The 17886-nt window shown below is 45.1% G+C and overlaps 1 protein-coding gene across 1 annotated transcript in view; it reads left to right on the top strand.

Moving 5' to 3' along the window:
- Positions 1 to 17394, top strand: part of LOC112635616 (neuroblastoma breakpoint family member 6-like) — a 21567-nt gene extending 4173 nt beyond the window's left edge. The window contains 12 exon segments of the mRNA XM_025403850.1: positions 51 to 265; positions 1308 to 1380; positions 2246 to 2457; positions 3844 to 3895; positions 4761 to 4900; positions 5880 to 5931; positions 6756 to 6925; positions 7912 to 7963; positions 8709 to 8881; positions 11926 to 12162; positions 14183 to 14397; positions 17341 to 17394. Of these exon segments, the coding sequence (XP_025259635.1) occupies positions 51 to 265; positions 1308 to 1380; positions 2246 to 2457; positions 3844 to 3895; positions 4761 to 4900; positions 5880 to 5931; positions 6756 to 6925; positions 7912 to 7963; positions 8709 to 8881; positions 11926 to 12162; positions 14183 to 14397; positions 17341 to 17394 (1645 nt within the window).
- The last annotated feature ends 492 nt before the right edge of the window (positions 17395 to 17886 follow it).

The following is a 17886-nucleotide window of genomic DNA, read 5'->3' on the forward strand; positions in this document are numbered from 1 at the left end:
GATCACTCATCCCTTTCCATTATTAAATGTTCTCTACTATCTCACCTTAGGCAATATAAAGCCCTGGTTCACTCTCAGGCACGAGAGCTGACCCAGTTACGGGAGAAGTTACAGGAAGGGAGAGATGCCTCCCGCTCACTGAATCAGCATTTCAAGGCCCTCCTCACTCCTGATGACCTTGAAAAGTCCCAGGGTCAGGATTTCCGAGTGCAGTTGGCTGAGGGGCACAGGCTGGCAGAGCGCCTTCTCCAGAAGCTGAGCCCAGGTGAGGTGGCCATGGGCCCTGATGACACACAGCTCCAGGCTTATGAAAGTCCTCAGACCTCCACACCTCCACAATGACAACTTTATGGGTAGTGTATCTTTCCAGTAAACATTTGTGGCCATGACATGACCAGGACTTCCTGAGTAGGAATAGAGATGGGAAACCCATGGGGTTGGAGGTCACAGTATTGCAAAGGTCTTCTCCTTTCTTGATGGAACATGGTCTTTGGAGCAAGAGGCAGCATTTGTCCAGTTTTAAAGGACAGGAAGGAGGCTGTGACAGGAGGCAGCTTGTTAGAGTGAAAAGAGACCCAGACTAAGAGTAAAGGTTCCCAGGCTCTATCTTCAGCAATGTCTTTAGCAACTGTGCCCAACTGATTAATTTATCCTTCCTGGGTTTCTATGTCTGATTCTGTGAAGGCAAACAAATTGTCTCTGGCATTCAAATGTAGGAACACTTATGACTATATTTCTCAATGAGATAAAGCCCCTCACTGTGTCGTGTTGGAGAAGTCACTTGATGTGCTGGCATTTGGTGGTAGGAACTGGTTTAGACTGGAGCACTCCCCATGGACAGGTTGTCCCTGGATAACACAATGGAAGCCACTTGGAGGGCCCATGAAGTCCGTAATGTATGGAATATTGTGGGACAAGGTTGTTTGTCCTGTTCTAAAAGAAAGATATAGGTTCTAAATGCGAGTTGTGACAGGACCCAGAGTCTGTGCCTAGGAACCTGATCTGTGGCAGAATTGGGGAGACAGCTGCTGAAGTTCAGAGAACCTGGACGAGCCTCCAGTGATATGAAGAGCAAAAGGTCTTTTCAATATTTGGCCACATCTTGATGGTGACTCCCAAGATCAGAAACGCATTGCCTCATGGATCAGGAAAACACGCCAGGGCATTTTTTTAGAGAGAAAACATGAGAGCTTTCAGTACGGTGTGGACTCAAACACATAGATCTTCATGTCTCTGTACACATATGGCTCACTGTACTTACGTAGATGAAGTGGGACACATCTGAATGGATACTTCTGTATTTGCAGAAAATGATGAAGATGAGGATGAAGATGAGATGGATGAGGAGGTTGAGAAAGTACAGGAATCACCTGCCCCCAGGTAACACTGAATAATGAGGAACGGGTAATGGGTGGTAAAATATGAAAAGGGTCTCAGAAAGAACACAAGGCGGGTGAAGGTAGTCACAGATTCCAGATGCAGGATAAGAAACCTGCAGAGTCCACTGATTTCATGCACTCACCCAGCAAGGAAATAGCCCTGTTAACATGCTTGTCCATTGTCTTCATGGTACACGTAAGCATGACCCTAGATGAACTCACAGCCCTAGGGACTTCCTGCACACACAGAGGAGAACTTTTCTTCTCTGTAGTGAAAGTCAGGAGGACATGCAAAGCTGCTTTATACACGGTTGTCTTTAGGTTCCTTTTAGTAAAGATAAATAACAGAGAGGCAACAAGCAGAGGAAATAGGAAGCACCTAGCCAAGTTGAACACGAAGAAACGTATTTAGACAAAAAAATTTACATTTCATGTCACAATATTAAAATTAAAAAAAAAAATCTAGAAGGCACACCATCTCTAGAGTCCACAATGACTTCAACACCTGTATTCCCGTGGCCACAGTGAACTACAACCCAGCTTAGACACACAGTGTGGCAGCTGTTTTTGGATCTCTGTGTGTGCTGTCAAGACTGTACCATACAGAGACAACTGAGTCTCCATCCTGCTCAGCTCCTATCTACCCAATGCAATGATCACTACCTGCTCACTTCCTCTCTGGTTCCCATGGCAGCCATGCTCTGTTGCAGACAGAAAAGGATTGCCTGTTCCCTCTTAAAAGGAACCTCTCCTTTCCATTCTGGGACCACTCCCTTAAGCCTCCTTTCAAAACCAGCTAGGACTTCTTGGGCTCCAATCACTTTTGGATTAATCTTTTGTCATCTCTATCCTACTGGGCTCATCAGGGAGGTGCAGAAGGCTGAAGAAAAGGAAGTCCCTCAGAATTCACTGGAGGAATGTGCTGTCACTTGTTCAAATAGTCACAACCCTTCTAACTCCAACCAGCCTCACAGGAGCACCAAAATCACATTTGAGGAAAACAAAGTTGACTCTGCTCTGGTTGTAGAGAGTGAACGCTTTCATGATGAAGAGGAGGAAGCTCTAACCATTCTCCCAGGTAGCCTCTCTATTCTTTGTCCCTCCCACCTCTGTCTAGGTTGAGGAAGATCTATTCTGAGGACAGGCTGTATACATATGTATTGGTTTGAATCACAAACTATAATGGAGCCGGGTGCAGTGGCTCACACCTATAATCCCAGCACTTTGGGAGGCCCAGGTGGGTGGATCACTTGAGTTCAAGACCAGCTTGGGAAACATGGTTAAACCCATCTTTACAAAGAATATGAAAAACTAGACAGACATGGTGGTGCATGCCTGTCATCCCAATTACCCAGGCAACTGAGGGGGGGAGAATCACCTGAGCCCCAGAAGTAGAGGCTGCAGTAAGCCATAATTATATCACTGCACTCCAACCTGAGTGACAGAGTGAGGCTCTGTCTCAAAAAAAGAAAAAGAAAGAGAGAGAGAGAGAGAGAAGAGAGAAGAGACAGAGACAGAGAGAGAGAAAGAAAGGGAAGGGAAGGGAAAAGAAAAGAAAAGAAGAAAGAAGAAAAAGAAAGAAAGACACTATGATGGAATAATAAACACAGTTACTTGAGGGTCAGAGAACTTTCCTCGCCTCCTTGGCCCATGGCATGGACTTTGTCTTCCTGGCCCCAATATTAGCATTTTGGACCACAGGCAGGTGTGACAAAGTCATAGCCACCTGTATACAGGAGGTAGCTGTCAGGCCTCCTGGCTCGGTTCGTGTGTCTCTTGTCACTTGCAATAATAATGTCCATGGAGTGTCTATGCCTGTCACAAGCGGCTGACAGTCTTGCCTATGTATTTGGACATGTTTCTCTGGATTCACTGTTCTCAGCCCCAGCCTTGGTCTCATTTAGGTCAGCTTGTCCCGGCTAAGCAGTCACCTTGAAAGCAGGACATAAACACCTCTACCTTTATCTTGCTTATAAGTTTTCCTAAACAAGGCTGGGCCCTGAGTTCCTCACCCTGTGAGTGGCCAATGTTTCTGTGTAGCACCGCAGATCCTTTTCTATGCAAGGGTTGTTAGAATTTATCCATCAGTTCAGTCTCCTATATAAATTTCTCTAACGATTCATTGACCATGATATATGATGAGATAAATCAGTATTGCAACAACACATCTGGAGAGTAGTTAGGGCGATTTTTGAAGATCTTGTGGAAAAAGTTTTGTTTAACTGTTGACACAGACGTAGGTCAGAGGAGAGGTGATTACGATCCACCAGATGGGGGAGATTTTATCCCATGGATCTGGAAAGAAGGCTCATCTACTTCTGAAAATAAGTCAGAATGGTCCTGTCAAAATGTCACATTCTTACACTGAGGATATTTATGTCTTGCGCCACGACTGGACATTGATTTGGTCTTGTGTGAAGTGTGATTTCCTTACTGTGACCTGCTGTTCTGAATTTGTTTACAGAAAATCAAAATGATCGTGAGGAAGAGGAGGGGAAAGCACCAGTGCCCCCCAGGTAACTGTGGATTTGTGGGCTGTTAGTTCAGTAGTGACACCTGGACACCACGGATCCAGGGAAAATACGAAGTGATGAATCAAATTGTCTCATCCATTCATCCAACTGCAAATTACCCCTTTCACGATCTTGTCTTCTTTATTGTGGTACTTGAATAGGTTTCAATTTCTTAATCCCTCTCAAGCATAGGAACAGACAATCAGTTAAGCCAGGTGAACAGACCAAACTCAGGGATTTCCTGATCTGACCTGTGGTTTCCCATGTGATTAATCCAGAGTGAGATACATATATGTTTTCTGTATGTTTTGTGTCAGCATGTTGGAAAGTACTTGAATGCAATTGAGAAAATTAAAAATAAAAATTTCATATGTCAAAATATTGAAAAAAACAGGACTTTCAAAATGCAGGATCTGTGAGTCTGGAATGCCTAAACATATCTGTTCACTTGGATGCTGTGTGTAAATGTCAACGCCATTTGTGTGAAGGAAGTGAAGGCCTGTGTTAGTTCTCTCTGCTGCAGGTCATGCGGCTAGTTTACGGGGAGAGTCTGGGTCTCCTGCAGCAGCTCGTTTGTGGCAAGTGCACTGAGCACCTGCTGCTGGAGTTTGCTCTGTCCCCAGGGCAGTCATATCCACCCCACATTTAGAAGGATGGGTTTTCTCTCTTGGAGGAGACTCCCCCTTCGCTTTCTGTGACCCCTCCCTTTGTGTCCCATCAAATCACATGACATGCTGTGGTGTTGAATCACTCTTGGTCTAATCTTCTGTCAATCCTATCCTACCCGGCTCGTCAGGAAGCTGCAGGATGTTGAAGAGAAGGGAGTCCTGCAGGACTTAACAGGGGAATGTGTTTTGTCTCATTCTAGACAGCCTGACATGTCCAACTATTACCTGCATAGTGAAGTCTCTTTCCTGGCACTGGATGAAGAGAAAGTTTGCTCCACTCAGGATGTTGCCAGGGATGACTCCAGTTTCAAATGGGATGAGACCTCACTTGGCTTCCTAGGTAGGCTCCCTATTCTTTCCACCACACAATCTGTCCATAATGACAGATTTCATACCTTCAGGAAGACACGATGCTTATACACTGGTTAGAACCAGGCTTTAGGATTTTGAAGGAAGGCATCCTAGGAGTCAGAGTTGTGCTCCATCCTCCTCCAAAACCACACATTGTCCTTCATCTTTGCCCCATTGTCAAATCACTGTACCCAAGGTTGACCTGACAAATTCATACCCACCTCTGCAGCCTGGGTGCAGGATGTATCCACCAGTCCTCCTGATTTAGATTTCATCTGTCACCTCACATGAAATCTTCTAATTTTCCCTCCCAAACAACCTGAGTTTCTCTGCCTGTCCAAGGCCGCTGGCAGCCTTATCTATATCCTTGGAGCTGTCATTACCCTCGTTCACTTCTCTCAGGCTAGACTCCCTCCCCTTTTAGCAGGCTTGTCTTAGCTAAGAAGTCTCTGAGTACCAGAACATAACACCACTATTAGATTTTGTATGTTTCTGAAAGGAGGTTGGGCCCTGGAACTCCCTGCCACATGAAAGGCCTAAGTTTCCATGTAGCATTAGAGATGCGTTTGATTTAATCTGTCCCTCTAAATGTACATTCTACAAAAACACCAACAACAGCTTATCTGAAGGAAACATACTGAATACTGCAGTAACCTGCTAGGAAACATTTAAGTAGATCTCCAGGATCTGTTAGTAAATAGGATATGGTTAACATTTTGCTGTGACTCAGGACAGAAGGGACTGTGATGATGACCTGTCATATCAGGGAGATTTGCTCCATGGCTCAGGAAAGCAAACCTAGTGACTTCTCACAAGGCTCACCCTGAGGCCTCCTGGAAAGTTTCTCTTACAGTAGCCTGTTATCACACCGAGTATATTTATGCCCCTAGGTAGGTTTGGACACAAGGTTGTGAATGTATAAATGTGATCAAGTTCATCTAGCTGGTCTTCTCTTAATTTATTTACAGAACAGCGAAATGATCTTGAAGAGGTGAAAGGACAAGAAACAATTGATCCCAGGTAATTGAGAAAAATCAGGGGCTGTCTATTCAGGGGTGATATCTGTGGAACTCATATCCACAGAAAACAAGAAAGTCCTGAATATACCTAATTCATCCCTTCAGCCAACCAGAAATGATCCTTTCTAACCATGTTTTACATTTTTCATTGTGATACTTTTGTAATGTTTGCCATTTCTTATTAACTTCTCAAGTTCAGTACATAAAACCAATTGACCTTGTGAACAACTAATCAGTCACACAGATTTCCTTAAAGTAAGTATCTTCTTCTTATGGTGTCCATCAGCCTGAGATGCATATTTGTTTTCTGCTGATTTTTCATTAGCACAGTGGTGAGTATTTCAAGGCAAGGAAATTAGGTAGAAAAAATTATTGTTATACCATACATAATATTGAGAGAAAGAGGACTTGATGTCTTGCGATTTGGGGGATATTATAATGCCACAAAACCTACGTTTACTTGGCCACTGCACATAAAATTTAATACCATTTAAAAGAAAGGAATGAAGCCACCGTTATGGAACGGGATATTCAGTAAGTCACGATTGTACCATACAGAGAGACTCAGTCTCCTTCCTCAGAAAATCGTGATCTGGGCAGTTCGCTGAACTCCTGATGCTTCTCTCTCTCTCATCTCCCTTTCCCTCTCTCTGTATTGCAACCTACCCCATGGCAACCACACTGTGACCCACCACAAAGAGAAGAATATTGAACTCTTTAATGGGCTGCCCCATTTCTTTCTACCATCACTCCCTCCTGCCTCACGTGAAGCCAGCAGGGCTCTGAAACTCCTTGGATTAATCCTTACTCCTTCCTACCTTACAGGCTCAGCAGGGGACTGCTGAGGGTGGACAAGCATGAAGTCCCCCAGGAGTCACTGGATGGATGTTGCTTGACTCCTTCCATCCTTCCTGAACTACCTCACTCCTACCACCCTTATGGGAGCACTTTGTACTGTTTTGAAGAAGAGCAAGTCAGCTTGGCTCTTGTAGACAGTGAGTACTCCATTGTGAACACGATAAATCTCCAGTTGGTATCCCAGGTAGACTCCATAATCCTTGCACCTCACATCCCTGTCTGGACTGAGACGTGGCATTACTGTGGGCATGACTCACAGACACAGGATAGTTTGCATCAGCATCAAAAATCAAGTTGGAAGCACATACATGGGGTGGGTCAGTGAGCTTTGCTCTCTTCCTCATCTCAGACCATGCCTGTGTCACCCTGGCCCACTGTCACGACATTGAGAAAATCACACCAACCTACGCAGCACGTGCCCAACAGGTATCAGTGAGGTCTCTTAATGTGAATAAGATTTGTCTTGCCAGCTATTGTGTTCCTTACAGGTTTCTTTTCCCAACCATGTGCTATGAGATTCTATGCCTGCCCAAGGCCAGTGGCATCTTTGTCTACTTTTTGTTAAAGATATTAACCAGGTTTCAAAGAACCTAGCCTCATTCTCTATGTCTTTAATGTTACCCTGTTTTAGCTGAGCTGTCCATTACTTTTGTTATGTTTCTAGAAACAAGATTGGGCCTTGTCACTCCTAGATGTCACGAATACCCAATGTCTCTGTGTAGTACCAAAGATTCATTTTGATTGGAGGGTGTGTAGATTCCCTCCTGCATTCTAATTTCAGTGTCTAAACTCCTTGCAACCATGAACAACGTGAGTATTTGATGATAGAAGGCTGAATATTACAGTTTTCCTTCTAGAAAGCAGCTGGAGTATTTGCCTTCAATTGGTGTGAAAAATTTGCATAACTGTTGGCACAAAATCAGAACAGATGATGTTGGGATAATGATCTTCTAGAACAGGGAGATTTCATGACAGGACCTCAGGCCTCCTGGAATGTTTCTCTCACAGTGTCCTTTTCTTTCACTGAGGAAACTGATGTTCCTATGTTAGGATTGCACAGTGGATTGTTTGTGTGTGGGGGAACCTGCTTCATGTGTCTGTCCCTTTGTCAATGTATTTACAGAAATTCAAAAGGATCAAGAGGAGGTAGAAGATCAAGACCCGCCGTGCCCCAGGTAACTCTGAGGAATCAGGGACAGTTAATTCAGTGTTGATATCCGGAGTCTCGGATGCAGGGAAAATCAGAGTGTGCAGAATATACCTGTTCCATCTGTTCAGCCAACCATGAAATAGCCATATTCATTATGTTGACTCTTTTCATTGTACACCTGTATTTATATTTCTTCCTTATTAATTCCTTTCAATTCTACTAATCTGCATTCAGTTGACTCTGTTGAACTGATCAGTCACAGACATTTTCTGCAGTTCCCTTTTCTGTCCTTTTTGCTTAAAGTGAAGTTGAGTTGCACATCTGATGTCTGCCTCTTTGGCATTACCATGTTTACAAGTATTCCATACCAGGGAAGTGATTTAAAATAACTCATGTCATGCTCACAATGTTGAGAACAAGAGATGTTGAGGATACAGGAACTCTGTCTGTGAAGACTGAAGAGCCTGCATTCATTTGGCCACTGATGCTAATTTTAACAAAATGTATGCAAAAGTGCCGAAAGCACTGTGTCCTGGCAGTTTCCCACAGGGATCACTCCATTACCTTCCTCCCCAAATCATTGCCTGCCCAGTGCACTGAGAGCCTGTCACGATGTGTCTCCTCCTTGAGACAGGGAAGGATGGTTGCATCTCTTTGAGGGGACTGTACTTTGCTTCATCTGGGCCTCCCTGAGGCCCTCCCTAGAGAACCAGCTGGGCGCATTGGTGTTGGTTCTCTCTGATGTTTATCTTCTGTCTTCTTTACCCCAGGCTCAGCCAGGAGCTGCCAGAGGTGAAGGAGCAGGAAATGCCAGAGGACTCTGTGGATGAAGTTTACTTGACTCCCTCAGTTCACCATGACCTGTCTGACTGCCACCAGCCTTATAGCAGCACATTGTACTCATTGGAGGATCAGTTTGCCTACTCTGCTCTGGATATAGCCTGTGAGTACTCCAGCCTGGAGGTCACAAAGATCCACTGTCATCCCAGGCAGCCTCTATATGTTTTGTTTCCTGCAACTTGTGCAGCTGAGACAGACCATCTCTGTAGCAGGCCCTAGACACTGAGCTTGTTCTGAATCTGTCTCTTGGATGCAGTTTTAAGCACAGACATCCACTTGGTAGAACGTCCTCTTCTCCTGTCCCAAGTGACTCCTCTGTCATCTGGCTCCTTCTGACAAGAGCAGGCTGTGGCTATCAAAACAGGCCAGGGAGGGGAGTGGTGAGGGCTTACTGCAAATTCTTGGCCACAGTAGCTCAGCTGGAGAAATTTATATAACAGACCTCCTTCTTTAAGATAGGGCATCTGTCTTTTCTGAAATTATGTTGCTAATTACATGTCCTTATCTCTTCTCCGGCCATCCAGGTATTCTGGGAGTTTTGCCCAATTATTTGGAGGCCTGTTTCATGATTCCTATGTCCCAAGCTAGTTTCTCTTCTTCAGGGATCCCCAGCCATGGGGTTATGGGCCGTTATGGGTCCATGACCTGTTAGGAACTGGGCCACAAGCAGGAGATGAGCGGAGGGAGAGCTTTTCAGCCTGGATTCCACCTCCTATCAGATCAGCAGAGGCATTAGATTCCCACAGGAGCTCGAATCCTATTGTGAAGTGCACATGCCAGGAATCTAGATGGTGCTTTCCTTATGAGAATCTAATGCCTGGTGATCTGTCACTGGCTCCCAGTGACTGTCACCCCCAGATGAGACCATCTAGTTGCAGGAAAATGAATTTAGGGCTCCCACTGATTCTACATTATGGTGAGTTCTATAATTGTTTCATTATATATTACAATGTAATATTTATAGAAATAAAGTGCACAGTAAATGTAATGTACCTGAATCATCCCAAAACCATTCCCCCTAACCTAGTCCCTGAAAAACTGTCTTCCATGAAACCAGACCCTGGTGCCAAAAAGGTTGGGGACTGTGGCTCTACTTCCTCTGAGGGGTCTTCCCTCCACTGACGAGTCCAGCGTCCCTTCCTCTATGCGTGGCCAGGCTTGCATCCTCTGCAGAGCTCCAGTGGTTTTCTCCACGTGTGGGTTTCTAGTTTCAATCAAGTTTTGGGCTCAGTGCTATATTCTCATGAAAACCATCGACAACTAGTGTCCCTCATGAGGTTCTGGCGTAACCGATGAGCAAAGCAGAGTGGTTCCTGTCCCCATGACGTCCAGAAAACCCTTCCTCTGAACAAGTGCCCTTTGAGATAGCAGCTTCACAGGACGTGTAAAAACAAAATCCAGTTTTCATTTCTTCTTGCTCATTCTCTCTCTCTTTTTTTTTAACCTCTATTCTGGGAATTTGATGTGCATTGTTGGGGCTTTTACCCATTACTTTATCTTCTTGTAAGAGCAAGTAACTCTGTGATGTCCCCCAGTACATTGGATTATGTTGTAATGAAATTAGCAAAAATGCCAGAGTGGTGATTCACGCCTGTAATTCCAGCACTTTGGGAGGCCAAGGAGGTGGATCACCTGAGCTCAGGAGTTTGAGAACAGTGTGGGTAACATGGTAAAATCCTGTCTCCACAAAAAAAGAATTAGCAGGGCATGGTGGTAAACACCCGTACTCCCAGCTTCTCAGGAGGTTGAGGTTGAAGGATCCCCTGAACCTGGTTAGTTGAGGCTGCAGTGAGCCACGATTGCACCACTGCACTCCAGCCTGAGCAACGAACTGAGACCCTGTGTCTCACACACACTGACAAACACACACACACACACACAGAGAGAAAGAAACTAGCAACAAAGATTTTGGCCTCTATTCTATTTTGGTCAGTAAGTGCCTTTCTTACTGGGACCATCCCGTTTCCCATTTTGCATTTCTTCCTGAGTTTCAAAAAAAGCAAATGCTTTTCTAGGATCACAGTGATTCATAAAACAATTAAAATTTGTTTTTTGCACCTTGCACCTTTGCAAGTAAGGTGTATACTTTGCCAGCAAGCTCTGTCCTGCTATAACCCATTCAGGGCCCAAGGGACACTTCCAAGTGGGCAGTGTCATCTCCATGTTAGAGCTGAGGACACTGAGGCATTTTTAAGAAAACTTAGAAAACCTTGCAGAGAATGAGGATGTGGAGAGGGGAGGAGAGAGAGGAGCCCCACAGCCACATGGATCCGGCCCTGCAGGTCCCATCCCTGCAGACCCTGTCCCCGCAGACCCAGTCCCCATCCTGAACCCGACCTGGACTGGCGTGAGGTCATTGGAAGTCTTTTCTTAGTCCACTCAGAATGTGTGCTCCTCTCCCTGGGGAAATGGAAAGAATTTGTTTAAGGGGTGCCACCCGAACGCCACTGGAGCAGTGGGTAATGTGAGGACCGTGTCCTCTGTGACCTTTCTAAGGAACCGCACATGCTGATCTGTGGCTCTTGTGGCCCCTGAATTTCTGGGAAGGGACTGGTCCCTCTCCTACATTGCCTCTGTCTGCTGACACCCACTATATGGCAATAGGATGGATATGTGTGAGTAGAGTGTCAAACCATTATAGGCAATGGGAAATTCAAAATGTCCCAGAACCCAGAAATTTTGCCTCACTTAGTGTTTGGTCTGTAGCCTCCCAGCCCCCTTTCTCGTGGTTCTTTCTCAAACCCTCGCAGCTCTAACTCTTGGCCTGTTCTTACAACCCTGTGTGGGGAGAAAAACAGCTCCTCCTCTCCTGCACTCTGAGGGCTCTCTAGAACTTTCCCTCCAGGCACAGGAAGGAGATGAATAATAAAAGAATAATCTGGATGGTCTTGTTAGACGATCCAAAGCCCTCTGGGCTAAAGCAGAGGTTTTTCATGTCAGGGACACCCCAGCCTGGGCACCTGCTGTGTCAGCGTCCGAGGCACAGACAGGAAAGGTGACATCGCCTGCATTTACATGATGTCTGTCTGTGTGGCGTGGGTCACTGTGTGGCTTTATTGAGAGGAGGGACATCAGGGATGCGTGTTCTGGGCATGCGTAACAAAGGGAAAACTCAGATTGTTCCTACTGAAACCCCTTCTCCTTTAGCTCCCACCCAGGCAGACTGTCCCCAAGGGACTTGGAGTGGAGACTTGAGCCACCACCTGTCAGAGGTGCAGGCTTCACAGGCACAGCTGGAGCCAAGCACCCTGGCGCCCAATTGTCTGCGACTACAGCTGGATCAAGGGTTCTACTATGGAAATGACTTGGCCAGGCGGGGCCCCTCCTCCACCACCTGCAGCTTCGCAGCCAATGCTGATTCTGGGAACCACCGGCCCTTCCAAGGTAGGGAAGGAAACGGCGTCATGAAGATCTAATCCAGGTGTTGGTGGTCACGATGCTGTGGGTGGAGGAGAGAATGGGACCACTCTGTGCTACCTCAGGGTCAAGATGAAATTCAGGATGCTCCAAGCCAGTGAGGTGAGCAAAGGTTCTGGGTTTGCCACTTTCTACTTGTTGACTTTAGCCTAGGTTTTTGTGTTTTTGCTATTTACATCTCTGTTCCCTCATCTGAGATAGCCGAAATATAATATCTACCTGCAATCTTTGTTGGGAATATAAATTGTTATAATTTCCAAAGGGCCTGATTCCATAAGAATTGCTCTATAAACCTATGAATAGGTGTTATCTAATCCTTTTATCTTTCTGCTCAATTTGCACTTAGAAAGTGACTTCACGGATGATGTCTCCTCTGAGGTAGAGCAGTTATGAAGATCTCTGCTTTCTAGGGCCCCTCTTCCTTTCCTTTCTCACACACACTCCTCTGCCAGTTTTCTTCCTCTCCTTCCCCATCCCTCATGAAGCCAATTTTCCCCTATCAGGCACTTTCACTAACAACCTATGAGGCACATTGAGTAACAGTGTAAATCCTCGGCCCACAGTCACTCTCCTGCCGTGTCCAGCTTCCTCTGCTTTTTCTTCTGCTTTTTTTTTTTGGAAATAAAAGGGCAACTTTCACATGGAAAGTGTTCACATCAGTCTGTTTTATGAAATTCCATTTAGTTCAAATTCTCCACTCATGTCCACGGCCATGTCCTCAGTTTCTGTCTCACAGGGATCCACTTGTGCTCAGATTTCCTTAAAACCCTGGGTCGTGTTCATTCTCACTCTCCGCCCCACTCAGTATCTCCTCCTGGAGCCCCTGGGGCTGCCTGGTGCTCATCTGTCAGGCGATGGCCTCGGCTGAGGAATGAGGGGACCCCGTCCTCAGGAGAAGGGAGGGTTGGGTGAGATAACGAGCACCATCTGGGTCCGAGGAGAGGACACATGGAAGGCGCTCAGGGAGTGTCGGGGGATGCACAGTCCCTGACACATGCCGTGAAAACTTATTTAAACTGATTTCTTCCCACTGGACTCTCCTTTGCTTCTCTATGGATTCTCACACCCCCAGCCAAGACTCACCACACTGGCTCAGACACACTCCCTCTTGCTCACCTTCCCTGGAGTCCAGAGCCTGAACCAGGCACCAGGTAAGAGGACAGAGTGAATGCCTTTTGTTTCATTAATATTTTTCTTCACCTGGTGATTTCTCCCTGCTGTCTACCAGGTCATTTGTTTCTCCCACACCTTTTCTTTCTCATTCTTCTCATGTCTCTAATTTTTTTTCCCTATTTCATTGGACCAGAATAGTGATGATACTGTTACATTCAATCTCTCCCAAATCCCTATATAATATTTTTCCTTTAAAATAACATGTACAGATATATGCATTTATATCATTTGTCCTATTATGTGTGATTATGTATATCTGGTGTGTATGCTATATAGGGTGTATATATATGTAGCAGATCATATAATGATGCAACTTTTATAAATTCTCTAGGTTTAGTCTTCCTGGTTCTTTTCTCTCATCACCTGCTGTCACCTCTGTCTGATCTCATCTTGGTGCCACATGGGCTGCCACCCTGCCAGGCCCTTCCATTCCCATCTCCTGTTTCAACACAGCTCTGATTTAACTTTGATTTTTATAATCTCAGCTCTCCCCAAAGCATAGCCTACCTAGAGTTTTATATCCTTGCCTTTGCCTTATCTACCTGGAAGCTATTTGTGTTTCTTAATCTTGTGTTTCTTGAATATTGCTGTGAATTGGCAGTGCCTGTGGCTCCTGGCAATCTTGTCATTACTGAGCAATGTAGGAAAGATAAACAAAAAGAAAACATTAAAGTGACTCTATTGGCTTCCCCTCACTCTTTGGACTTTCTTGTCCATGGCCCCTTTCTTGATTTGATGTCCTCTGGGTGGAAGAGAAAGTCACCGTAAGATGTTGGGTGCCAGTGGATCCCATTGGCTGTGGTTTTATTTTCAGAGCTCATTTTGGAGCCCTCCCTGGGGATGAAGAACCCTCCCGAGCTGGAAGATGATGCACTTGAAGGCTCAGCAGACAACACACAAGGGTGTCAAGTCATTGGCCAGATTCATGCCTCCAGTGTCCTGAAACCAAAGATCATTAAAAGAAAACTCCCGCTCAGCAAGTGGAGACTGGCATGCAGATTCCCTGGCCTGCAAGCTTAGGGTGCAGAGGTAATCACATCTATGGCTGATAGCTGCACTCACTTCTTATTTCTCTGTCTATGGTGACACCTCATTCTCCCACTGCTTTTTCTCTTCCATTTGTTCTTTCCAACAGCAGCTGTAACCTCTGTCTGGTGTTACCTCTGTGTCCCCTGGGTTCCCACCCTGACAAGCCCTTTCTACCCCCATGTCCTCTTTGCTCTCTGAACTCTGCTCTATTCCTTCTTTAATGTCTTGAGAGTCCCTCTCATGGACACAGGAGAGCCAGGCCTCCTTGTCCTCATCCAAGTGCATAGGTTAAGCTGCTGAACACAAGGATGTTTGCCTGGAATCACACACTCTCTTGGGAAATTTAACTTTCCTCCCTGCATCCCCAACTCCATTGCCTCTTTCTGCAGAAATCATTGCTTTAATACATCATTTACACATCGATTTCCCCCTTGAATCTTCTTTGAGCAACCCAACTGAGTCAACTCTTAATCATCACTTGTTCCTCTGAATGGGAAGTGTTAAAACTAAGCACAAAGAGCCCCACTTAGGAAACTAAATTAGAACCGGGGTCACAGGTGGGAGTTCCCTACTGGCCTGGAGTCAGGTTTGTCTTTAGCCCCAGATGTGCAGCCTAGTGCCAACGTGGAAGGAGTTGCCAGGGTCTCAGTGTTCTCACCTCATGGACTCGCTTGAGCTGACATTAACTGGAGAACATTTATGACATTCTAAAGGGACGTCACTCCAAAAGTACATGCAGAGGGCAGGACTTCAAAACTGCATACATCATGAGGTTCATCATTGCAACCTCTCTCCTTTTTATTCTCATTTCCACCTCTATAACTCCAGTTAAGGGTCTAAAATGCAAGTCAGATACATCTTGAGGCCAGTGTATATGAGAGAGCATTTTATGAATTAACTTTGAGAAAAGTGACTCCAGGACCAGCTTTATGCATATGCAAGATGACAGACAAGAATCTGTCTACAGGACAATCTTTGCTTTGGCCCAGCCCAGTTGATAAGAGAGAGATTGAACTGAAATTGTCAGGGAGAAGGCTACAATCCATGCAACCACTGGGAACAAAGCCAATCATGAGAGAAATGGGGAAAGGGAAGAAAATGATGGGAAATTGGGCTGGTCCATTTAGTATCTCTACATTCCTGCTGCCATGTAATAAGCACCTGGTGAGATTTCAATTAAGATGAACCCCTTCAACTCACACCTCGGGATTCTCACTTACATGGCCTGGGGTGTGGTTTGAGCATCTGTAGTTTTAAAATGCTCCCATGTGATTCTAATATGTGGCTAAAGGTGACAAGGACCCCTGGTCTACTATGACCTCAGGTTACCAACATGGAAGTGTCACATATGTGTGGCTACTCCACAGAAAAGGCTGAGTATCCATCAGCCTTTGATGGGATCTGTATTCCCCTCTCAATAGTACTGTTTGTATAGCATAGAAAAAATCAATAAGACGAACAAGAAAATTAATAGATTAGACTTTTAGCCTCTGCTTGAAGCACACTTGCTCAGTTTTGAATAAAAGATAAGAAATAGTCATTATATTAATACTTAATGTACAGAAATAATACCTCCCACATTACATATAGTGGAATTTAGTATTTTCTTTTGCATTTTAAAAGAAAACTTCCAGTTTACATTTCCCCACACCCATTTTATAGCCCACTCATGGGCTCACCACTGCAATGTGAAAATTTTACTTTTGGTCAGTTATTGTCCTTCTGCAAAATCCCTAAAGAGAACTCATTGGTCTCACTTTCCTAAAGAGAATACAGTAACAAACCAAGACTGAAATTCTGCAAGAGATTTTATATGAATACTTCTTAATGCCTCTCTTCACACTGGCATAAAATATTAAAAAGAAACCTTTCCCAAAATGTACTTGAGGAAAACAGTAAGTGGTAGAGGAGAATGTAGTAAAACACAAACTAATCCATTTCACTTGGCACTTCAGAGTTTTCTTGTTCTAGATATTGAGAATATTTCCAGAGATGCCTTAAGGTGGAACCAGATGTGGAATCAACTTCAGGGCATTAGAGAAAATAAGTTGGGCCGTGGTTACAGTCCCCGCTCTCTCTTTACTAACTCCATTTTTAGTCTCTTTTTAAAAATTTCCTTTCTTTCCTGATCCCCTTTGGACAAATACTTATAATTATCTTTTTTTTTCTTTTTAACTAACCAAAGAAGCAGCAGCAACATCATATTTATTTGTAAAATCTTATTCCTGCAGTTGCCAAGGTGACCCAACCTCCTCTCATGACTGTTGAGACGTCCAGATTGGAGCCTTTCCTCTCGCTTTCTCCAATCTTTATTGAAAGGGTCTTAGTGGGCGGATTCTGATTCCTGGGTTGTCAATAGCAAGTCATGTGGCCTTAGCTCAATCTTACCCCTGTGGCATCACCACTCCTCTGTTGTAAAAGATGGAACTGGACGTGGATATTGTCTGAGGTTTCTGCTGCTTCTCACACCCAGGGTTCTTCCCAGGGCCTTCACGTTCCTCCCTAGAAGACTAGGAGAGGGAGTTGTAAAGGGGTGGGTTTCTCTGCAGAAGGTTCTCTCCTTCTGCTCCCCTCTGTTTCTTGGCAGGCATCATTGATGCTGAGCACATCCTCACGCAGAGGAAAAGCCATCACTCTACTCCAGACAGAGGGGATCAGGAGGAAAGGGGCTGATGTTCCCTGCTGCTGGTTGGGCATAGGTGGGGTCCTTATATCCTGCACCCAAGGCTGACTGGAAGCTCAGGGAAGTTCAGGAATGTTTTGTTCTCACTTGTGGTTGGCGATTCCCCCTTCAGCCAGCCCAGGGCTCACCCTTCAGCTCATCCTCCCAGCAGGAGATCCGTTTGCCCCTGAGATATCACTACTTAGAAGTCTCTCCAGACTCAGCCACCAGGAGGACCTGACAAAAATGCTCATTTGATTTTTTCTCTCTCTCCCCTACAGATACCAAATACTGCTAGAAGGATGCAAAGGATGAAAGGATGTCACAAAAAGTAGCTTTTCCACTTGATGAAAACAACTAAAACAGCAAAGCAATTTCAAGTCCAAACACAATACTGCAGGGGTCCTTCACTGAGGATTGAATTTTAGACACAGAATACTCTTGATGATTTCAAACCACTACGCTCCTTTGATTTGAGAAGTCACAGTTCATCCCCCTCCAATTGTGATCAATGCCTAGGGAGACCAATGCCCAGATGGACAAACAACATTGACAGGCCTTAGCCCTGCTCCTCTCAATTCCCATCGTGTAGAGAACAGGAGTCAGGAGCTGCTGGCAGGAGACAGCATGTCAGCCGGGACTCTGCCAGGGCAGAGTATGAACAATGCCATGTTCTTGCTGAAACGCTTAGCCTGAGTTTCATAGGAGATAACCCTCAGACAACTGCAGAATGTAGAACATTGAACAGGACAACTGACCTGTCTCCTTCAAACAGTCCATGTCACCACCAAGAACACAACAAAAAGGAGAAGAGACATTTTGGGCTC

Source organism: Theropithecus gelada, chromosome 1 (genome assembly GCF_003255815.1).
Source record: "Theropithecus gelada isolate Dixy chromosome 1, Tgel_1.0, whole genome shotgun sequence".
NCBI classification, from domain to species: Eukaryota; Metazoa; Chordata; class Mammalia; order Primates; family Cercopithecidae; genus Theropithecus; species Theropithecus gelada.